The sequence below is a fragment of the Garra rufa genome, chromosome 7 (assembly GCF_049309525.1).
Source record: "Garra rufa chromosome 7, GarRuf1.0, whole genome shotgun sequence".
Lineage (NCBI taxonomy): Eukaryota > Metazoa > Chordata > Actinopteri > Cypriniformes > Cyprinidae > Garra > Garra rufa.
This window is the reverse complement of record NC_133367.1, coordinates 825,946-850,084: the sequence shown is the minus strand read 5'-3', so window position 1 is coordinate 850,084 and position 24,139 is coordinate 825,946. Positions and strand designations below refer to the sequence as shown.

General features: G+C 37.4%; 4 protein-coding genes across 4 annotated transcripts in view; 2 read left to right on the top strand and 2 right to left on the bottom strand.

Annotated features, from left to right (window-relative positions):
* Window positions 1-24,139, bottom strand: part of LOC141339276 (uncharacterized) — a 727,444-nt gene that overhangs the window by 315,651 nt on the left and 387,654 nt on the right. The window lies entirely within an intron of this gene.
* LOC141338797 (G2/M phase-specific E3 ubiquitin-protein ligase-like) lies at window positions 11,352-16,228 on the bottom strand. Its single transcript, XM_073844414.1, has 12 exons — window positions 16,210-16,228; window positions 14,397-14,680; window positions 14,283-14,318; window positions 14,107-14,180; window positions 13,942-14,019; window positions 13,548-13,753; window positions 13,346-13,433; window positions 13,071-13,233; window positions 12,319-12,425; window positions 12,098-12,242; window positions 11,890-12,016; window positions 11,352-11,714 (listed from the first exon to the last, which is right to left on the bottom strand). The coding sequence occupies exons 1-12, from the start codon at window positions 16,226-16,228 to the stop codon at window positions 11,422-11,424; spliced, it is 1,620 nt and encodes a 539-aa protein (XP_073700515.1). The 3' UTR covers window positions 11,352-11,421.
* On the top strand, window positions 16,547-22,747 carry LOC141338796 (uncharacterized). Its single transcript, XM_073844412.1, has 7 exons — window positions 16,547-16,550; window positions 16,629-16,961; window positions 17,083-17,385; window positions 17,765-18,079; window positions 20,896-20,991; window positions 21,147-21,255; window positions 22,681-22,747. Exons 1-7 carry the CDS (start codon window positions 16,547-16,549, stop codon window positions 22,745-22,747), a joined length of 1,227 nt encoding a protein of 408 aa, XP_073700513.1.
* LOC141338795 (SLAM family member 9-like) overlaps window positions 23,084-24,139 on the top strand; it is a 15,062-nt gene continuing 14,006 nt past the window's right edge. The window contains exon 1 of the mRNA XM_073844411.1: window positions 23,084-23,255. Coding sequence (XP_073700512.1) covers window positions 23,084-23,255 — 172 coding nt within the window. The remainder of the gene's footprint in view (window positions 23,256-24,139) is intronic.

Sequence of the window (24,139 nt, the reverse complement as noted above, 5' to 3'; positions counted from 1 at the left end):
AAAACTGTTGGATTACAAAGCCTAAAGTCAGCTAGTGGCTTTTTGTTTTTAGACTAATCATTTTTAATTACTTTTGAATGAATTTATTTGTAATCATTTCTAGAGATGGCTATTTGTATATTGTTAAACATTTAAAACATAAAAAAAATATTGAAAAAAATGTGCCCGACATTTGAAAAGCGTCTCACTTCCTGAGCCTCCACTGGTTGAGTTTATTCACATTAGAAATTGTCATATACTTTTTCATTGACTTTAATATTTAAATACATTTTATTTCCTGTAAGTCACAACTGTAAAGCCGACCACACAATATTATTTCAGTTGATCTGATCTATCAGAGATAACAGCAGGTGAAAACTAACAGTAGGCCTACTTTGTTTTGCTTTTCTGAAGAATTTTTAGTAATAATAATAATAATAATAATAATAATAATAAGACATGCTTTTAAAACTTACCAGTCAGACTCCACCAGCACAGACAGAACAAAAGAAACAAAGAAAACATTTTCTACAGTTGTTCAGTGTAAACCCTGACCTAAAAGGACTATCTGCTGAAAACAACCGCTGTTGTGAATCCTCCCCCAACAGAGTTTGACCCTCCTCATTCACAGTGAACGCATGTTATATAGTTACATATAGTTACATAAAAATGTTCTTCTGACTCTTATTAAAACAAAAACAGCTTTAATAGTGAAAATAATCTTCTTTATTGTCATTTAACAATAATAATCTAGATGTTTTATGGATTAAATGTGTATAATTAAAAACACAATGAAAATTTCTAGGGAAAAAAAAGGAGCTTAAATTTGATCTTGTTTTGTAATTTAATTGAATTGCCCATATATAAATTATTGAGTATGTAAAATCAAAATGGATAGTTTTAACCATCTGTCATTGTTTATTAGCAGTCTTTAGGTGTGAAAAGAGCAGCTCAGCTTTTGAGTCAAACTGAAACTTGCTGTGGTCTGATTTCCATAGAAACACGATTTGATCTACGGTGGACAAACATCTTGTATGCGGCCATTGGTTTTATCTGTGTTTAGTGTGTAGATGAAGGGCTTCTTCCGGTCCTGGTGTTATGAATATGAGTATGCTGAATGAAGTTGCGATGATTATCCAATGCAAGGCCAATGTATTTGAAATGCTTCACCCTTTCAAACATATCTCCATTAATGTAAATGCTAAAAGGATAGATTGATGTTTGAATGGTGGAGTTGAAAACAATGGTGGGCAATAATGAATTGCACCTTTACTACTTGTGGTCTATTAAAAAGAAAATGATAAATCCAATGTGTTAGACTCCATTGGTTAAAAAAGTTCATTTGACACATTTTCACAGTTTATTTGAAAATGTAAACATCAGAGTGTATAGCCTACATAAAATGTAAACAGCCTGAAACATGGCTAATAAAAAAGCTAAAGTGCAAACTGTAACAGTAACAGTCCAAAAACAGTTCTTCAAACACACAAACGTGCTGCAAACAAAAAAAAAAACGCTGCAAACACAAAAAAGCTTGCTGTGGACGCACAAAAGACACACAAAAAAGTGCTGCAAACACACAAACGTGCTGCAATTAAAAAAGTGCTGCAAACACAAAAAAGCGCATCAAACACAAAAAAGTGCTGCAAACACACAAACGTGCTGCTAACAATAAAAAAGCGCTGCAAAAAAAAAAAAAAAAAAAACCCGCTGCAAACACAAAAAAAAGTGTTGCAAATAAGACGGAAATGTTTCAGGGGGACCTCAAAAAGTAACAAACCCATCTGGGAGCTGATTATTTGTTCAGTGGCTGTTGGTCAGAGCAGAGGTGTTGTCTGTGAACTAAAGGTGATAAAGATGAACTATCACCTTTAGTTCACAGACAACACCTCTGCTCTGACCAACAGCCACTCAGTTCGCTTTTTTATTGCTTGCAGAACGTTCGTGTGTTTGCAGCACTTTTTCTGTGTTTGCAGCGCTTTTTTTGTGTGTTTGCAGCACTTTTTTGTGTTTGCAGCGCTTTTTTGTGTTTGCAGCGCTTTTTTATTGTTTGCAGATGTTTTTTATTATTTGTTGTCGTTTTTTTCTTTTTGCATGTGTTTTCTTAGGTTGCAGCGCATTGAGCTCTCTCGGCCACCATAGCCTTGTGCTCTGCAACGCATGGGGTTTTTCAAGGCCACCATCTCCGAGTTGTCTGCAATTGCAATGAGCAGTCGTTTCGCTGTAATGATAACATATTTTGTTGTCATACTAGAATTATTAATCAGGATTCTAGCATGATTCACCTTGATAAACCATATTGTAGTACTATTTACTACGATTTACCATGTTTCAAGTGTGATTTACCATGATTTACTCTGCTCACACACACACACACACACACACACAGACAAATGTTGTTTTTTCAATACTATCCATCTAAATATTCCTAAGTTTAGCTAACCACATGGTAGAATAAATAACATTAAATAGTCCCAATGTCCTCAAACGAGTACTTCACATTTACTGATGTCCTAGAGTGTTACTTTTGCTAAAATATGTCAAATTTTAATCCCCATATGATACTAGAGACAGTATTGTACAGAAATACATTTGTTTCATTCATTCAATTTGAATAGATTTTTTACCTGGGTCATTTTTCTTTCGGGAACTGGTGTAGAACTTTTTTGCTGATATTCCAGCCATTTTCTTCTCACTGACAATGGTGTAATGTTGTGATATCACCACAAGATGGTGGGGGCAGTGTCCCTAAATGTGGCCAACTGCTCAGTAGGCGAGAAATACCCGGATGACCTACCGCTTCCGAGTCAAGTGGACCGCAGTGAAATGGCGGACGGCTTACGTATAAACGGCCCATAGAAACAGTCACTAATGAGGCATCTACGTATATATATCTATTGAGACGCGGCTCTTTTCAAGTGTAAATTTCCGCGCTGACGCAAGACAAGTGACAACATCAATATGCCGGATGTAGTATGTCCGAATTCCATTCATACTACCCACATTCATATAGAACGTACTGTTTTAACGGTCGGGTAGTACGTTTAAATTTAAATGTAGTACCCACTTAAGTAGTATGCGATTTCGGACGCAGCCTATGTCTGCAGCCAGGTCCTCTTGGATAGAGTTGCGACAACTCCGTTGACGCTAATGGACCTTTTTTTACAGCAACGGCGGATCGTGGAGACGCTCAATAGTTCCCGGAAGTTTGCGCTAATTATATGCTTGTTTGAGATGCGCCTAGCCTCGCCTGAAATGTAGGCGAGAGTAGGCGGCTGCAGTGAGGGGAGGAGTGAAATAAGCGCAGTCAAGACGGACAATTGACCTTATGCACGGAGCGTTCTTTAGAACTTCCGCATAAAGATAAGCCAGCTCGTAAACTTCCGTTGAAGCTCATTTTATATGTGCTATATATTAGGTGGACACTCTTGAGACTGATCTAGTGCCTCGTTCTTATCAGAAACTGAGAAAAATTATAATTGCAACATTATAAACAATGTTAGCGGCATGAACATTCAGTTTCATATTATTTAACAACATATAATTTAAATGCGGAGCCTGGTAATCTCATACCGTATCTGCATAGTTGTACATTTAAATGCTGACAGCTAAACACTATCATAAGGTGTTTAGGCTAACGTTAGCCAGCTATCATATTTCTCTTCAAGGACATCTTAATCGTATTCTTGATAATCACTAACTTGCCTTCGTAGTCATGAACACATTTTTAAAATCTTGCAATATTTCAAAGCCTTTATTATTTTCTAACTCTACAGCTGTGAAATAAAATGTACTTCAAGGACGACTCACTTTTCATTCATAAAAAGGGCATCGGAAAAAATGACTTCACGGAAAACAACGTCTATTTTTGGCTAAAATAATATGGAATTACCCATATAACCAATAGATGGCAGCAGAGGATTGTTTATTATGCAGCTGTCTCTCCTTATATTTTTCAAGACGTCTTGCTTTCGATTTATTATAAAATACTAGTATAATAAATTGTAGTACTTTTACCTTTTACTTTTATAGTATAGCAAGTGCAGAAAGTCATTAAGCTCACACACAAACAGCCTATAAGGGTGAATTATGTAAATACTAATATATATAGTTCACTACAAACACGTTAAATATTTATGGTATAATAATTAAAAAATGCACTAATTATGAATCGATAGGAATTTGAAATATTTTATTAAATTGAATAACTACATCTTTTAAGTTTTATCTTGAACTGTAAAATCTATCAAATAGCCTATATTTAACCAACACAAACTTGTTACTGCTGTAGTTTTGTTATCTGAATTTAGTCTGAATCATTTAAGCTCTTTTTTGACATCAGTTTGTCATTTGCTTGGTCCGGTTATTACTGTCAATCATAGCAATGACTCGCGCATATTTAGCCGATTTACTCGCGAATTTTTTTAAACTGGCATTTGTCATTCTTGAAACGGTATACATGGACGTTTGGTCCTCTTAGACAAACAACACTTTTCTTCGATTGTGAATCGATTACGTAGAGAAAACGAACAAAGTACGCTCATATTACGGCAGAGTACAGTTGACCGGAAATGACTGAGCTGGCTTGAGTAAACAAGGAAGTAATCCGTGCATATGGTCAATTCTGAGCTTGGGAAGCGGAACAGATACCTACGAGATCAAAGGCGGATATCGCGTTATTCACAATCACCTGCTGTGTTGCTGATAAACATGATATAATTTAAGTTCTATTGCTTTTATATGAAAATAAATACGATGAACAAAACACTCAAAGTGCCTGCTTTTTATTTCCATACGAAAGGCGTATTTATCATCCTTTTTTACTTTAGTACAAACGTGTATTTTATATTTTTATAGTAATATGACAGCAATCACACATCACACACAGAGATCGCACTGTCATAGTGTTTGGGAATATTCATGCAGAATTTAAACACATAACCAAATGATTTTAGATTAAAAAATAGAAAAATTTAGAAAAGAACGCAACATCACATTTGTTTGAACCAATGAGCATTAAGATGTGTCGCCAGCCAGTCGTTTCCCATCGTGCTTTTTTGCTCAGCGCAGTCGGTGAAAAGCTACTGCTCCCGACTGATTAATCCGACACAGCCGCCTCGCCATCGCGAGACTTTTTTGGCACACGTCAGCACGATGTCAGAGCAAGTCGGACGTAACTCGGACACTTTACTAATCGGCATGCATCTTGCGTTGATCACCGGTGATCGATTCTGCGCAGATTTTGCTCATCTCAAACGAGCCTAATATCAGCGCCATAGAGATGCAGCAGAAGAGATATGGGATTAGATTTCTGTCACAATTCTGAGCGCGAAAGATCACGTTTAGAGGGCGCACGAACTGAGTTTTGTGGAGAAAAAAATTCGTCTAGCAAAGAATAAAGTATTTAGAGCGAAAAAATATCAATTTTGCATTTAAATAGAGTTCTTGTGCGCGCAGACGTTCTTTTCTGCTCGCGCAAACGTTACACTTGCTTGCTCCCCTGATACCCGCCCCCAGTGCTCACTTAATAAGGACGGCTCGCTCGCTCAACACAATCAAGAGTTACAATATGCCATAATTCCAGCCAATCAGAGACGAGGCTGCCAAATTCTTATTGGCTGGGCTTGACAACCAATCACAACGTTCCTTGCATTACCGACGACAGCGGAAGAAAAATATATGGAAGGAGAGGCGTTTGTGTAACTTACTTAATGGCTTGAATACTATTCGTTTTCAGGATCAAATGTCTACAACTCGACGATCACAAGTAAGTCGCTTAATTTTAATCAAAATCAAATCGTATTATTACATAATGGCATGTCCCAGTGTTTCCTACACCTAAATTAAGGGGTAGTTCTAACTTCTCACTGAACTGAGAGATGTGTGTTAACTGTACCTCACTTGCCTTAGAATATTTTTAAATAAAAGTCATCAAATGAAATGCAGGAAAATACAATGTACCATATAATACTTCACATATTTGGTATTATTCAAACACATAGAGATGTTCTGAGAAACTGGATTGCTAAATAAATGAAATAAAAAAGAAATTATATGTGTAACAATGACATATATGCAAGTATAACAATAAGTGAAAGTTGTGTGACCCCCTAAACATAAACATCTTGTGGCAATGCCCAATATATGCAAAACAGTCCACTTTATATTGTTATGTTTGTCATTTGTTATATTGTATGACAATATGCATGCTTTTTAAAAGATGTTATTTGACAGAATCTTTATTTGACCTGTATTCCACAGGATATTCTGAGAGAGCAGTTTTTGGACAGACTTCTGAATAAATTGCAATCTGCAATAAATCAGCAACCCCTTAACCTTGATTATTTGGACTTTATTAGCCACCATGAGCTTGTTATTCTTGAATCATTTTCCGGACAGATAGATATACCTCCAGAGATTTTACATGGTCTGCGAAACCTTTATCACTTGGTCAGGTCTGAGATTGAGGGTACATGTGTGCCAAGTGTGGAAGTGGAAACAGTCATTGGTCCAGGTGCTGGATGCCCAAAAAATGTAATTGAGAGGGAAAAACTAAAAGATTTGCTGGATACACATTTACCTGTTTCTTGCATTGCCAAATGCCTTGGTGTTTCTACAAGGACAGTTCACAGAAGAATGAAAGAATTTGATCTTTCTGTCAGAGGAACATACAGCACAATCACAGACCCTGAGCTGGATAATGTAATTTCAGCTATCAAGTCTCAGATGCCGAATGCTGGTTACCGCATGGTCCAAGGACATCTGGTTTCAATGGGACTTCGTGTTCAGTGGTGGCGAATGATGGCGTCCATGCATAGAGTCGATGCAGTGGGTATCTTTTCACGGCTCACACAACTTGGATGTGTAGTACGGCGAAGCTATTCTGTGTGAGGCCCCCTTTCCTTGGTCCATATTGATACCAATCATAAACTGATAAGGTAGAGTATGTTTACATTCAAATTGATGTATAAAGTAGAGGTTGAGGGCATAGTAAACCTGATTTAGGCCTAATACATTTTTTTAGTGTATTGGTGGTGGAAGATTAGGGATTAGTTAAGATATAGTTTGCCTAATAGTTTTATTTCTTTTCATCCCATTTAGGTACAATATTGTTGTGTTTGGTGGAGTGGATGGCTACTCAAGAAAGGTACATTTTCATTGAATAATGTTTATTAACATGTTTAGAGATTAATTTAAGGGCACTAAGAATCCACATAGACATTAAATCAGGGGTTCTCAACTCTGGCCTGTGAGATCCATTTTCCTGCAGAGTTCAGCTCCAACCCAGATCAAACACACCTGAACATGTCATTTAAGGTGCTTAGGATCAGTAGAAAGTTACAGGTAGGTGAGTTTGAGCAAGGTTGGAGCTAAATTCTGCAGGAAAATGTATTTTGCAGGCCAGAGTTGAGAACCCCTGCCTTAGAGTTAGACATGTTGATGTGTCTGATAATTTTATGGGAGTAATTATTGTTACTCTTTTTCAACCTTATAGGCCATTTATGAATTATGAAAAATAAAACAGTCTGCAGACATCACTTTTTGTGTTCCACAGAGTAAAGGAAGTCATACAGATTTGTTATATTATTTCAGATTATGTACCTGGATGCTGCTACTAATAATAAAGCCTCAACAGCATTTTCATTTTTCCTGAAGTCTGTACACCTCCATGGCTTACCATCAAGGTATTATGCGTAGTTACGAAACATAATTAAAAATATAAAATATTGAGGGATCTTGAAGTCACAGATTTTCATTGTTTTATTGCCATAAAATCTGCAAAACAAAAGGCTTCTTTTAGATACTGGATTTGAAAGTCTTGTAATTGTGTTGTAGGGTTAGGGGAGATCAGGGAGTGGAAAACGTTGAGATTGCTCACTACATCACACGTGGAACAGGAAGAGCAAGTTTTATTTCAGGAAAGAGTGTTCACAACCAGCGGTATTTAGTTGCTCCCTCACATTTCATTGGCATTGAATGATTCAGATGTGTTATTTTTAGAAATTTAAAATAATCCTTGTGTTTTCCTAAGAACTGATTTAATAAATTAATTGCATTTTAGTATCGAGCGCCTTTGGAGAGATGTCTGGATGGCTGTCACAAGCAAGTACTATGATGTCCTACACACTCTTGAGGAGGATGGGCTGTTGGACATCTCGGACATCCACTACTTGTTTGGGGTACATTACATCTTTCTTCCTCGCATTAGGGTAGACCTTCATTCCTTCATTGAAGGATGGAACAATCACCCTCTGCGAACAGAAGGACATCTCTCCCCTGAACAACTATGGCAGCTGGGAGATGTACAAGGTCTGGGAGAGGAGGAAAGCCTTCAGGTTTCACATTTTCTATTTCATGAGATAACCATTTAATTTGTCTTCAGAAACAATATGCAAATCAACAATTTAAAGACTTTTAAATTACAAAACAACATACTAGAAATCCAGTATTTAAACCAGTAGTTAATAAAGGCTTTATGTATCAGTGAACAATAATGTTAATGTATATACTTCCATGAATCTATAGGATCTTCAAGATCCAGGCATAGACTGGGAAAGTGCTAGCCTGGCAAGCCAGACCCACATAAATGTAGGGTCTGGGCACTCTCCATAGACAGGGCTCAACCGGAGGGGTGGGATAAACGGTTGTCTTTCAAACTCCTCTCCACGCAATAGGATAGCGCTACAACCAATCAGAGACTTAGGCCGTGATCACACCGAACGCGTTTTAGCAGTTGGAGGCGCCTCTTTTGAATGGTTTTCTGTTGGCAGTGAGCGTTCTGCGCGCCGCTTATGCGCACCGGGCGCCTCGCGTTTTCGCCGCCTGCTGCGCCTCGCGTTTTTGCAGAAGCGCTCTGAGCGCCTGAAGTTGAAAAAAAATCAACTCTGAGCGGAAAAACGCCCAACGTCATTCGCGTTCTTTTCCATTGTCCAATCGAATGAATGGAGAGGCGGGCCTTCTGTTCTGGTGACGAAAGTTTACCGTTGCTTAAAAAGTCCGGAGACTGCAAGAAATAGAGGAGAAACCTTTGGTGTCTATCGTGGGTAACCCGGAGCTGTATTATTTAGGCTTTCTGCTAATATGACAGTTTACTTAACAGCAAAAAACTAAGATTTTAGAGCGCTCGCGCTATAATCCTTTGATTTGACTGACAGGACAGCTGTTTTGGTCGTTGCTTAGCAACATAAAAAAACCGCAGCACACTGCTCTTTTATTAAAAGTCACCAAATCAAAGGATTATAGCGCGAGCGCTCTAAAATCTTAGTTTTTGCTGTTAAGTAAACTGTCATATTAGCAGAAACCCTAAATAATACAGCTCCGGGTTACCCACGATAGACACCAAAGGTTTCTCCTCCTTTTCTGCAGTCTCCGGACTTTTTAAGCAACGGTAAACTTTCGTCACCAGAACAGAAGGCCCGCCTCTCTATTCATTCAATTGGACAATGGAAAAGAACGCGAATGACGTTGGGCGTTTTTCCGCTCAGATTTGATTTTTTTTCAACTTCAGGCGCTCAGAGCGCTCCTGCAAAACCGCGAGGCGCAGCAGGCGGCGAAAACGCGAGGCGCCCAGTGCGCATAAGCAGCGCGGAGAACGCTCACTGCCAACAGAAAACCATTCAAAAGAGGCGCCTCCAACTGCTAAAACGCGTTCGGTGTGATCGCGGCCTTACGGTGCATTCACACTACAGCGTCAAATCCACGCTCAGTGCCGCTAGCAACGCTACAACGCCACTGCTTTGGGGAGTGTCTAATTTAGGGCTGAGCACACCTCTGAAAAACAATGTTCACACCCTATTTATGTTCCATTGTCTTCTTTTAACGGCAGTTCGAAAACTAAACTGTAGCATATAATGAAAACATGCAAAGTACATTTACTTTTGCTTGACTTTTTCAATAATATGTGATTTCAGCTCAGTAATCCACCAGTTTCAGAAACACGCGTCATAATCTTGCCTTGCCTACTCTTCACAGCGATTGGTTGTCGCCGGCGTTTTGCGCTCGAAATTTGCATAAGGTTGAGGAATGCCCAACCTTTTGACGCTCTCAGCCGCTCTCAACGCTTTCTCCGCAACGCTTCCAATCCCAAAATGCACCACGCGACCGTTTACGCTCAACTTCCACATGAATGAATTGAAAACGCTCGCTTCGCCCCGCTCGCTACGTGCCAGTGTGAACGCACCGTTAGTCTGTCAGGTGACGTAGTCAGAGCGACGGAGATTTTTAACGAAAATCAGTGCACTGTGCAGTCTGTCAGCCAAATAATAGACATAGATGGGCACTAAACCTTTAACAGTAAACAAAAACATGCACAGACAAATCCAAATTACACCCTGCTCTGATGTAGTATACGCAAACACCGGAAGGGGAAATCGGTGAAAAAGTCCAGGATGAGTTTGCGTAAGCAAACGTAATCTTTTAGCTTTAAATGGGTTTGAACAACCAGGATAAGCGCAAGTAATTACCATTTTGAATAGCCGCTACATCCACAATCTCTGTGCACTGTGTGAACAATGAGTGTCGTATACACGCCACAGATCGCTTCCGGTGTTTGCGTATTCTACACCACAGCGCGTTCACATGTAACGAGCTCCTGCTCAGGACAGATGGACGTGGCTGTGTATCCAAAGTAAAAAATTATATAAATACTGTTCAGTTTTCCACGCGTAATTCACAGAACCAGGAATTCATGTCTGACGGAACTTAGGGTCGCAGGTCAGGACTCAGGCGTCATCATGTTAAGCCCGCCCACCGACTCGTGATTGGCCCGGTACATCTTGGATTTTTCGGAATTTTAAGTGAATTGAGAGTAACTAGACTGACCTTGGAAGCAAATAAATGTAATTTGCTGCCGCTAGGGGCGCGTCTAGATTCTAGGCTAGGAAAGTGCCATACTACAAGAAAACACTACCGGTGCAGTTGTGGTCCCTGAAATTGAATGCCCACTTGAGGAACAAGCATTGACTGAGCTGCAGAGAGTTGTTGATCCTCTGTCTTACTCTCCTTCACATGGTTATGACCTGTACATCCAGTTTCTCAATACTATAGCTCAATAAAGAACAACCATACACATTTACGCAAACATTTTATTTTACCTTTTGTTCAAACACATTGTATAGGTGCAACAGAGCACTTCTCAACAGCTCTCATTTGAAAAAAAAAAAGCTGTGGAAAAAAAAAAGTTTACATACCTTCTTGAATGTTATTTGTATGTGTATTTTGTATAATGAACATGTGCAACATTTTCTTAAGAGTTGGCAATAAACAAACTGCTGTGAACATTAGTAATTTAAGAACATGAAACAACAGTAACTAATGCAGTTTGAAGACCCATTACTGTATTATTACGCGCAGAGACAGGCTAAAGTGCAACATTTTCTAAAGTGCTGTTCTTAAAAATAAACTGCTGTGAACAAACTTCAGTGTTTACCTGTCTGACATGCTTTAAACTTTAAAGAATCCTCCTCCATATCTAACAGCATCACTCATAATTCTTTTAAACTCTTCATACATGCTCATGTGTTTAACAGGAAATGTTACTGTGCAAGTGCAGGCACTAACAATTGGATAACATACAGAGTGATTTCCAAGTCGTTCCATGCAATCATGATCAAAATTACATGTAATTTTAAACCGTCTCTTTTCATCTGGGAGGATAGGAATGTGAGACTGCCCCGTCATCCACTGGAGCACCATTGGGACAGAGAGGGGTCGTGTTTCCCCCAGAACTCCATCTCCTTCCTCATCAGCAATGGCCGCATCACCTTCTCAAACAAAAAAAACCCCCACAAAATTCTTGTCTTAGATCTTCAATAAAAGTAAAGTCTAACCTGTGTGTTCCTGAACAAAGAGGCATGTATGGTCATTCTTTAAGAAAATTGCAGCAAAAACATATAGAAAAGGAATATTTACCTGCTACTTCAAGCTCTTGCAGGAAGTCTTGTAGGAAGTTAGTCACTTTCCTCTCACTTGCTTCTTTTGATGTTCCCTTTTCACTGTATCGTGGCTGACAGTTCATCATAATGAAGTCTGCATCAGGCTAAAAAAAAAAAAAAAGGGGGGATTGGTGGTTACCTTATTAAAATAAAATACTAAAGTGTCAAATATTTATTAAACATACTTTTGTTATCGTTCCTGGGACAAACAGTGGTTTGCATACTTCTGAGTTTTTATTCAGTTGATCCACCAGGCCATACAACTGCATGCCATTTTTAAGTTGCTGCAAAATTGGAATCAGTCTTGTTGTAGAGTGTAGGACAATAGACCTTTAAAGAAAAACAGACAATGTTTTAAAATAAAATGTCAGGTTCTTTAAACAACAACAACAAACCACCACCTCACCGAATTATGCTTTCCTTCAGCTCATGCTTAATCTGACTAGTGTACCCACAACTAACAATGTCATCAGCCAGCATCATTAGAGATTCTGTATCTGCAGCATCTTCAACCTGCAAAATTCAACAGTGCAAAGAGATGGTTAAGAATCATGTTTAATAGGGGTGTGACGAGACACTTATCCCACAAGACGAGACACGAGAGGTTCATGAGAACGAGACGAGATTTTTAAACTTTTTGATAAAATATATAGGGGAAAAAAAATATTTTATTCAACTGAAAAACACAAAATGCATGTGCATTTTGATATAAACTTCTATTTTAATAAATTATATGCAGTTATAAACATGTAAACTAAAGTTGCATGATTCTGAAGAAAAAAAGACTAGAAATCTAAACAAAAATGTACTAGTGGTTCTTTAAAAAAGCCTTTAACAAAATATATTTGAACAAAATTTAAAACAATGAAGGAGTCAGTGTCTCAATTAATAAAGACTTGTTTCACTATTGCAATCTCCTGAATACATGATTCAATGATACATACTTTTTAAACGTGCAGTTGTCGCCACCTCCTGGCGGAAGAGGATAAGAGTGACAATACATACAACTGTTTTGTACCCAACTATAAACTTTTATCCTAGTACTTCTGTTATTTAAATGTATGTAACACAGAAATATATATATATATGCCACAAGATCTCATCACATTACTAATGTTTAATAAAAACTGGACACACCCTGAACTTTAAGCTGCTTACCCTACAGATGAGAAGATAAGATTCCAGATCCATTACATCCTCCTTGCTCAGGCAACTGAAGTTAACTTCTCCTGCACAGAGAAAGTTGTAGCACCATTCCCTCAGGAATGCAGGAGCAGGCCCTCCTTGTGCAATACTGACTGCAAATATTTCTCCAACTATTCTGTTTTTTTAAAAGGAAAAAGGACTATTAAAATTATAAAGTTACACAAGGCTGTCCTTCTTTACAGTGCATTAAAATAAATGAGCATCGGATAGTAGACTGTGGTAACCACCTGAAATTCTCGTCATCAAGGTCAGTTAAAGAGTATTTGGGACTTTTTCCCTGGGTCCCAATTCCCTCAAAGAATCGGTTTTCAATGCCTGAAATCATGTCTTAAGCAAAAACTGTTTTTTTTGCCAATTGCCATAATATAAATCAACTTAAAAAAAAAAAAATAAATACAAAGAGGAGGAAAATAAGTAAAAGTTACTCACCAGTCAGAAATTCCTTTCTGAGAGCCCCAGTGTCAATGCCTGACTCTCCTATATAGACTTCCTTGAGCAGGCTGGCAGGAGATGCAGTTTTCTTTCTCTTCCATTGAATAATGCCTCTTTCTGGAAGATCTTCTCTGTCAACACACAACTTAAACTCTTTTGTTGTGTCAACCTGCTCTTTAAGGAATGTCAGAACATCTTCAAGGCTGTGAAGGATGTAATACGATATATTAGATCAGTTTCAAATTTCTAAAATGTGAATCAACAGATGTATATCTGGATTTAGTAAAGATATGGTTGCTTATGTAATATTAGTGCATGTGACAATCTGATTAGCAGCCTAGCTTTTTTTTCCCAATGAAAAAAAGACAAGACAGTTTAGAAAATCTCTTACCTTTTTGGTGTACATGCAGAGGTGTGGACTGGAAAACCTTCATCTGCACAAGTTGCTACGGAACTCTCTGTAGGTAAACTACATTGAACCAAATGCAAGAAGGCATTGGTACATAAATTGAGACATACAAATAAATAGGCATTATAAAACACTAATGCAAATTACCTCTCTCCACAGACACTTGCATGAATTGTAATATCATCTTTCAGGAATTCTCTGTAGCAAATTGGACAAGCCACCTGAATGGTTACCCATAAAAAAAGTAGTACATTACAAACAATGAAAGTACTGACCCAAATAGAAACAAATTACTTTTAATACTATTGATGTGCTAAGTTTACCTTGCTCTTGTCCTCAACTACCCATACATCAGAGATCTGTAGGTTTAAAGAAAATACATTAATAATGCAATGGTATTAGCACAACATAAAAAAACAGCTTACTTTAGTTCTTACCTGATCCTCACGGTCATCATCCGAGGACAATTTTCCTATGCATGTTTTGATGTGCACTGCCAACATTTGGAGAGGCATCACCTCACTACATTGGTAACATGTTGTCTTGGGCATCTTTGAGAAGCGAGGCGAGTCAGGAGCCAGAGGAGAGGTGTCTAATGAATCTTGGAGTGGCACAACATAGAATATGGCCTTCCCACCTGATGACACAGATTTTAAGTTTTTTGCAGAATATCCCTCTGCCTCTGGAGGAATTACAATGAGCTTGCGTCTACCACAACCACCTTTAAAAATAAAACACACAAATACAAAATTACATGTTGGCCAGGAAGATAGTGTTAAGGCCTGTTCACACGAAGAATGATAACTATAAAAATAATAAAATGTGTTTATTCTAAGTGCACACTCGTCTGCTGCTTTAAATTTTCAAGCTTATGACAGCGGGATTGGCCATTAACCCTTGTGCATTGTTTCAATTTACAACCTTTCGTTATGTTTCGTGGCTGAAAACAGCCACTACTTTAAACTGCTGTAAAAATGTATCAGATAAATATTTTTTTCAAATTTTTTTGCATAAATCTATTAATCAACCTCAGTCCTGCTCAAAAATACTAAATGTTTAAAAAAAAATCTGGATTTTAACTCTTTAATTGCCAAATTCCTAAATGATGTCACTGATTTTGGAAAAAAAAAAAACACAAAATTACTAATTTTCAATATAAAAGGTAATTGTGGCCTGGATTTTTTTTTTACCTTTTTAACAGTCTTGGACATGTGAAAGATTAGTAAGAACATTGGCTTTCATGCATTGTTAGTTTTGGCGCAGCATCAGATTTTCATTTTTTATCCCTCATTTGTTGTTTGTGGCTGTTTTTGCCCCATTGACTTCTTATAACCACATTTTTTGATTGCAAAGCCATGACACCATATAATGATGAATTCTTGATTGTTTGTGGTTTTCCCTGTTGGGAAGGGGTCAAATTTGTCAATTGTACTGTTGATTATCAGTTGGCCCCATTAACCCTTTACATAGGCCTTTGCAAAAAAAAGCGTAGTTTTACATAGAGTTCTATGGAGTATAACGACATATTATAGTGTGCGTGTGTGTATGTGTGTGTGAGCGTGTGTGAGTCTGTTTTTTATCGGCCTTCGCCTCCGGGTCCCTCTGTCTTAACACTTACACTGAGCCTTAAATGTAAATACTCTTTTTGTGAGATAAAAGTACATACTTGAGTATGTGACAGAATAGTAGGCAAGCTTTGGGACATACTACTTCGTCATAGCTTCTCTTGATTTGCAAGAGTCCTGGCCTGAAGACATCTAAAGGCCAATATTTGGTTAGAATCATAGCGCCATCTTTTGGCAACAGAATACAACATGCTTTGCACTAACTCATGACAAACCATGTTCAAACTGAACCAAACCTTACATGTTTGATAAAAGTACTGGCGTGGAGACATCTACATTCCAAAATCCAGTTATAGTTATAGTTTGGTGGATATAAATGACTTTGACATACTTATTCCTTCTTTATTTACCACTTTAAATGCCTATTGCTCACCGTTTACTGTTTTCCTAAAGCCTCCAGGTCGTGGTGAGTCCGGGTGCGAGGGCCCTTTCAACACTGCTTGTTTAATGAACATTGCTTTTTTTTCAGTTTATATCATGCTATTTTAGTTTAAAGACATAGATCTAATCTAAGTGGTTAATGAGAAATGTTCATGAATCATCAGTCAGTAAGAATACAAATTTTCTTTTTATTTTGGTCTTTAGTTAGCCTTACTTTCATTTTACATGCAACGTCACACCTCACTCTGCACAGACAAGTTCATCTCGTTTTTGGAACATAATTTACGCACTTCACTCGGTTGACTGTCGGCGTTGGTCTATGTCTGTCGGTGCAGAGTGAATTAGCCTTTTAATGACCAAACACTTTTTATTTCTGCATTATCTGCATTCTATCAGAATGAAGATATTTATTTTTTGCATCATATTGTGTGCATACGTCGAGCCTGGTAAGACACATTTTTGTAACACTCTTTCTTATAGTAGCTAGGGATAATATTCATAATTAATAATACTCAAACCAGTATCAATCTCTGCATGGATATATGGTTTAGTTTTCATTAAAAGCTCATCTGTGAGAGTGAATGCGTAAATCAGTGATGTTCTTTTTCTGTTTTATTTTGCATGTATTTTGAGAAATATTTCTCTCTGTTATTTCTACTTCAGTTGCATCTAATGTTGGTGCAGATGTAGTGCCACTGTCAGTGATAGAGGGAGATTCAGTCACACTGTACACTGGACTTATTAAATCCCAAAAAGAAAGAATTAAATGGTATTTTCATGTCGATCGCATTGCTGAAATCACTGGAGATCAGAGTAAGATCTGTACAGATGAACAGTGTAAAGAGAGATTCAGAGACAGACTGAAGCTGGACAATCAGACTGGATCTCTGACCATCACAAACACCAGAATCACAGACACTGGCCTTTATAAACTACTAATCAATAGCCATAACAGTGAAATAATCTTTGGTGTTTCTGTCAGTGGTAAGTCATTAAGTGAATGTTAAAAATAAAATAAAAAGCATTGTAGAGTGAAGGTCTGAATCATAATCATTCAGTGTGATTTAAAACTGAATTATTGTAATTGGTGAACTGTCATGCTGGTTTGTATTTTTAGCCGCTGAACTAGATAAATTGAAGAAAAGAAAGGGAGAATCCATCACCTTAGATCCTGGTGCAATAAAACACCCAGATGATGTGATAATGTGGTATTTTAATCACACGCTCATCACTAAAATCACTGGAGATCAAAGCACAGATGATCAATGTCCTGAGACATTCAGAGACAGGCTAAAACTGGATCATAAGACTGGATCTCTGATCATCACAAACACCAGAACCACAGACTCTGGACTCTATGAACTACAGATCAACAGCAGCAAATTCAACATCAGTAGGAGTTTCAGTGTTACTGTCACTGGTGAGTGTCATTTAATGCATTTACTATTGCAGATTTAGAATACAATTCACTATTTAATAGCTTTGACCTATTATTTTTATATTTTTAGTAGAATTGAGATTGATCGTGTGCACATGAATGTAGATGTAATCTAATAAGTCTTTCTGATAAGTCTTGCCTAATAAGTTATGAATGAGCCCAGTGGCTAATGGGTGTGAAAGTTCCACACATTTTTGGTAAAATGGCTTCTCCACCCATTTCTTCTGTATTTTAGTCATGAAGCACCTATTTAAAAAATGTGGATTGAACCACCCACAAAAGGTTGTGCTAGGATCTTTTTTGATTGGTACAACACTACTCCAAAATGGATTGTAATGAGCTGTTCATTTCTATTTTTCAGATGCATATGAGGTTAATATAGATGATGTGAATGTGATGGAGCAAGATTCAGTTACTCTACACACTGATGTTAAAATTAATCAACAAGACAGAATTGAATGGTATTTTCATGACATTCGAATAGCTGAAATCATTAATAGCCACATTAGGGTCTGCACAGATGTATGGTGTAAAGAGATATTCAGTGACAGACTGAAGCTGGACAGTCGCACAGGTGATCTCACCATCACAAACATCAGAAAAGCAGACGCTGGAGTTTATAAACTATTGATGAACAGCCGCAACAGTGACAGGATCTTCATTGTTGCTGTCAGTGGTGAGTTAAATATGTTTTATATCTAACATATATTGTGCTTATTATAAAAGTGACATTCAGACTAATTGTTCATAATTCTGAGTTACATTTTCCAAACATACTCAAAATGGTTGGCCGATCACAACACATTGGTCCTGTCAGTCAATCGGAGCAAGCCTGTTCTAGTAGACCCCAAGGGCTCGTTCTTCGTACGTTGCTTAAAACATCTGAGATCAAATGAGACATCCAAGATGATATCATCGTGCTAATCATGATCCGGCTAATTGGGTTCTCCGAAAACACCTGTCGTTTATGATTAGTATCGCTGGATTGAGTTATCTGAGATAATTGCGCGTTCATGCGTTGGTTTAAAAGGGGATATGTATCGATAGAAACAATGATTAGCAACGCTGTTATTGGCTGTTCAGCATGGCCAAAGAACGTGCCCAGTTTTTCTCCCAAGCAGAATAAGAGTTTTTAATGGAAGGTTATGCCGAATTTGACTCTTTAATTAAAACGACAGGAAACACCTCAAAGTCTGCAAAAGCCAGGAGAGAGAGCTGGCAAAAAGTAGCAGACAAATTAAATGCTTTAGTGCTGCCCATGTTACATGTTTTTTCCTTGACATGTTATATATAAGCAACTGTTTAAAAGTTTGGGGTCAGTAAGACTTGTAATAGTCTTTAAGGAAGTCTGTTATGCTGATCAAGGCTGCATTTATTTGATTAAAAATACAGAAAAAAATAGTAATGTTGCAAAATGTTTTTACAATGTAAAATAATGTTTTTTATTTTAACATACTTTAAAATAGAATTTATTCCTGTGAAGAAAAGCTGAATTTTCATTAGCTGTTACTCCAGTCTTAAGTGTCACATGATCCTTCAGAAATCATTCTGTAGCTCCCCCCCCAGTAATTTTACGAGCACAAGGATTCTCTGATGACTGACGATTTATTGACTGGTTCACCATAACCAACCAACTCAAGATGCCGTGAGAACTGAATACACACAAATAAAGTAAAAACAAATAATATAAAGAACATAATAAATACATGAAATAAATGGCTTTGTAAATCCTTTAGACAGAATTGTTAACTTTAACAATTTAACTAGTCTTTATACAGACATTGTTCTTTTCCACACAGCAACACAATCCACATCAATCACATATGATACAAACGGAAACTTACTTCATTGGCTGCTTATTACCAAAAGGAGATATTGTTGCATCTGAAATTGTTCTTGACTCCAGATGAATACACTAGCCTATAAGCTTCAGAACATGAACACTTTTTAACTTGCCATGAGCTGCAGACATCTGTCTTCCTAATTCACTTTGCACTTTTCATAATAAAAGCCCCCACTCAAACAGCTCTTAACAAAACAGTTTCAAATTAAAATTCTTTAACAAAATATTGAAAATAAGTAAATAAGAAAGAAATATAGCTGACATCTCTGTCAGTTACACATTCTAATATGCTGATTTATTATTAGAATGATCAATGTTGGATAATATCAACAGCTGCGGTGCAAATATTTTTGCTGTGATCCTGTGATTTTTTTTCTGTGAAGTTTAAAAAGTACAGTGTTTATTCGAAATAATTTTTTTTATAACAATGTAAATTATTTATTATTAACTTTTAATACATTTTTTATTATTAATTCAATACATCCTTGGTGAATAAAAGTATTAATTTCTTCACAAAAACAAACAAAAAAATGTACTAACCCCAAACTTTTAAACGGTAGTGTATATATATATATATATATATATATATATATAGATATATATATATATATTAGTGGTGGGCATAGATTATTTTTTTTATCTAGATTAATCTAGATTAAATATTGAAATTAATCTAGATTAATCTAGATTTAAATGGCTAATTTGAATTTTTCTGAAGGCATTCAGAATATGTGTGCTACCCAAATAATGACTAAAAGTATTCGAGAATGGGCCAGGTGGCGCATTAGATCAGGCGCCAATCTCCTGTTTCCAAAATGCATCACAAACTGCTTGACAATTGCATTTACAACATTGTGTAATTTGTGCAACCAAGAACTTCTGCGCAAAAGGCTGCACGACGTGCGCGTTGCCATAAAATACACAGACGCGCACGGGCATGGATTTCTGCGTGCATAGTCTTCGATTAAACTGCGTTGCTTTTAGAAGGTCAATTCAGTTTTTGCATATAGTTTAATGTCATTATTTCGGGATTATCAAAGTAAATTATAACTCAAACTTGAGATTTTACTGGGCACAGCAGATTTTCACCGGGGCACGTGCCCCAGTAAAAAGCTAGCAACGCACGCACCTGCCCTGAAGCGGCTTTAGAACTGCATCCATGTTTGCACGTCTCATTTGATGTGGTAATTTCACAGAAGTTGAAGACTCGTTCTCGCCTCCTACAGTGCAATTCGACTAGATATACGTCATCCGCGCTAAAATATCAAGGTGAAAGTCATCATAGCTTGCGTAGTTTAGACACAGCTCCAAACCCAACTTTGAGAATAGATTAACGGCGATTTTTTTTTTATCGCCGATAAGAGTTTCACGTTAACGCAGCACATTAACGTCGATGACGGCCCACCACTAAAAAATATACATCTATGTTTCGACGAAGATGACTTCTAATGCTATTTCTGATCATATTTTCACCTAACGTATTATCTGTTTAAATGAGGATTTGATGACGATGTAAAATGCATAAACATGAATAAATGCTGCTTTTTAGACATTTCAGAAATCAAGAAAAATCGATAATAAAGTAATCACTTTCTTGCCTACAGTTGTCCACAAAATATATTCCTCCATCTGATTGGTTTGTGTTCCAGGTGTTTCTGCTGCTGAGCAAGATGAAATGAACAGAAAGTCAATGCAGAAGGGAAAATCAGTCACTTCAGATGCTGGTGTGATTGTAAATAATCCAGGTAACTGTTTTTCATCTGTTGATCATCTCTCATCTTCAAATGCACATTAAAGCCAAGCATGGCACTATTTATAGATATTATACATCTTTCTACTAAAATTATTGGTAAGCTTGGTTCTCAGTTGATCTCTAGTAATAATGGCTTTCTGTCTTTAGCGTCTCCAGGTTCAGGCCCACCTTCAGGTGCTGCAGCAGCAAGAGCCTCTGTTTTTGGTAGTATCGTTGTTCTGCTGGTCATGGCTGTAGCAGTTTATTGCGTAAAAAGGCATGGGGAAAAAAAAACAAGATAAACAAAACCAACTAACTAACTAACTAACTAAAGCAAACTTAAACTCACCTGGATAAAAAAGAAAATTAAACCAACTTCGTGCAAAGGCCTACATTGTTTGTTGAACTCTACTGTTCCTGCTGCACGGACTTTTGGTCAGATAACTGTATATTACTCAAATGCTTATGCATTTGATTTCACTACCAGGATTTTCTGTAGTGTGTCTTGTATTTTTCTGTTTTTGTTGTGTTCATGTTTGATTTTTAATGCGCTTTGAGCTCTGGAAATGTGCTGTATATTTGATTAAATAAAATGTTTTTAAAATTAATGAAAGAATAATTAAATATATATATATATATATATATATATATATATATATATATATATATTAATTAAACCTATTTATTCCTTAATGATATCTGACACATGGCAAAAGCTTTTTTTATATAATAAATATTTAGTAAATGTTCAGTCTCCTCCACTGAACAGTTCATAAGACATAACATATACAGTGTGTGATTGTATGACATAAAGCTCCTGTAAGCTTGTATCACAAGACTTAAATCTGAAATTTCCAAGTGAGCTGTCAGTATTTGGGTGCATGATTTTGATGTATCTTAATTTTGTTTACATTTATGACTTGCTGTGAAGATGAATGTTCTCAAGAAGGGCATTTTGACCAAGAAATATTATTTGTGCTTCAATAGCGATTGTCTCAAAACAACTTGCTGTGAGAATTCCTTGTTCACATATATTTAAATAAAGCCCATACCTTAAAGACATAGCACAAGATCAAAGTCCATCATTGCACGCTACTCTCTCCTGCGGTCAAAAACTATGTGCTTCCTGATTACCAACGCGCACACACCTGATTCTTACAACATAATATATATTGTGTCACACTGCCACCCTTGTAAGACTTGTAAGAAGTGTTGTAAAGTATAACTTTCTGCCTTTTACTGCCAAGTTTGTGCATTTTAATGCAAGGAAGAATGAAGGTAAAGTTGTAAGTCCACAAAAATGCTTCCTTACTGTCTTTCTCAGATTTTGAAGCATGTATTTTAATTCTGTATTTTAGTGTAATTTCATATAATTTAATAATATTGTGTTTCGTGAAATGTTTGTATTTTAGAATGTCATCACTGTGTAGTGAAAATTGTGTCTTGCATTGCACTTTACAGAAGAGTTTGATTGGCCCTTGTTTTGTGTGAACCCTTGATTTTGCTAACTGACTCGATCCTAGTGGTATGAGTGGTCTGTTAGGTTTATATTCAGTGAGCATATCTGCAATGTATGTAGGTCCTAGGCCATTTAGTGCTTTATAAACGAGTAGAAGTACTTTAAAATCTATCCTAACCATAACTGGAAGCTAGTGTAAGGACCTGAGAGGTGGTGTGATATGCTTTGATTTTCTGGTTCTAGTCAGAATCCTGACAGCAGCATTCTGTATGAGCTGCAGCTGTCTAAAGGCTGGGACACACCAACCTGACGCCAACCAACTAGCGCCGACGAAAGCCAACCGTCTTGTTCTACGAACTAGAAGGTGCTTTCTGCGCATGCGTGAGGAGATATACCGTTGAGTACCAGCAGATGGCAGTAGTCTGTATTTTCATTCCAAGAAGAGAACCTGGAAGAACCGCCGCAGGGTTTGCATAGCGTCTTCCATTATGTTGTACAGCGCTGGCCTGTCTTGGATCAAATTGATCAGCTCGCCTTCAATAGCTTCGTTCCACACAGCCATAGTTGGTTTCGAATTGTGCGAATTGCGAAATGATGACAGCAAGCCGGTTCCCTCTTGACTCTTTCCTTTGCTTGTTACGTCACGATGTCTGAACAGACAATCAGAGCGCTCTCTTTCCCAGACAGCCCCGACAAGCCGATTCAGGCAAACTTTGGCCGGCGAAAGCCGACGAGAGCCGAAGGGCGGAACATACCGAACTGGCGCTTCACCGACACCCACCAACTGCCCGGCCTTAATGGTCTTCTTGGGAAGGCCAGTGAGGAGACCATTACAGTAGTCCACCCTGCTGGTGATAAAGGCATGAACAAGTTTCTTCAAGTCTTGACGGGAAACAAAAAAATCTAATTTTTGCAATGTTTTTGAGATGATAGTATGCTGATTTAGCTACTGCTTTGACATGGCTACTGAAACTGAAGTCTGACTCCAGATTCACACCCAGATTCTTGACTTGATTTTTTGTTTTTTGACCCCTAGTGTCAAGGTACGCATTTACCTTATGAACTTCATCTTTGTTTCCAAATGCTATGACTTCCGTTTTCTCCCTGTTTAACTGTAAAAAGTTTTGGCACATCCAACTGTTAATTTCATCAATGCATTGGCAGAGAGAGTCAATGGAGCTGTAGTCATTTGGCAATAAGGCTATAAATCTGGGTATCATCTGCATAGCTGTGATATGCAATTTGGTTCTTTCTCATTATTTGACTTAGTGGGAGCATATACAAGCTGAAAAACAGCGGCGCTAGAATTGAGCCTTGTGGAACTCCACATGTCATGGACGTCCACTTAGACTTATGTTCTCCTATACTCACATAATAGCCTCTCCCTTGTAAGTATGACCTGAACCACTTGAGAACCATTCCAGAAAGCCCGACCCAGTATTCCAGTCTATCTAGAAGAATGTTATGATCGACAGTGTCGAACACAGCAATAAAATCTAGTAATACCAGCACTGATATTTTGCCAGAATCAGAATTTCATTTATTATCTTTATGAGCGCTGTCTCTGTGCTATGAAGTGGTCTGAAACCAGATTGGAAATGGTCCAGGTATTCATTTGAGTTTATGTAGTGGTTCAGCTGATTAAAGACAACCTTTTCAATAATCTTGCCTATAAAAGGGAGATTTGATATTGGTCTATAGT

Coding starts and splice junctions, on each gene's coding strand:
- LOC141338797 (XM_073844414.1), bottom strand. Junction 14,181..14,282: donor TAGTTGAGGACAAGAGCAAG/GTAAACTTAGCA, acceptor GTAACCATTCAG/GTGGCTTGTCCAATTTGCTA. Junction 13,434..13,547: donor CAGAAAGGAATTTCTGACTG/GTGAGTAACTTT, acceptor ACATGATTTCAG/GCATTGAAAACCGATTCTTT.
- LOC141338796 (XM_073844412.1), top strand. Junction 16,962..17,082: donor TGTCAGTGGTAAGTCATTAA/GTGAATGTTAAA, acceptor TTGTATTTTTAG/CCGCTGAACTAGATAAATTG. Junction 20,992..21,146: donor TGTGATTGTAAATAATCCAG/GTAACTGTTTTT, acceptor TTCTGTCTTTAG/CGTCTCCAGGTTCAGGCCCA.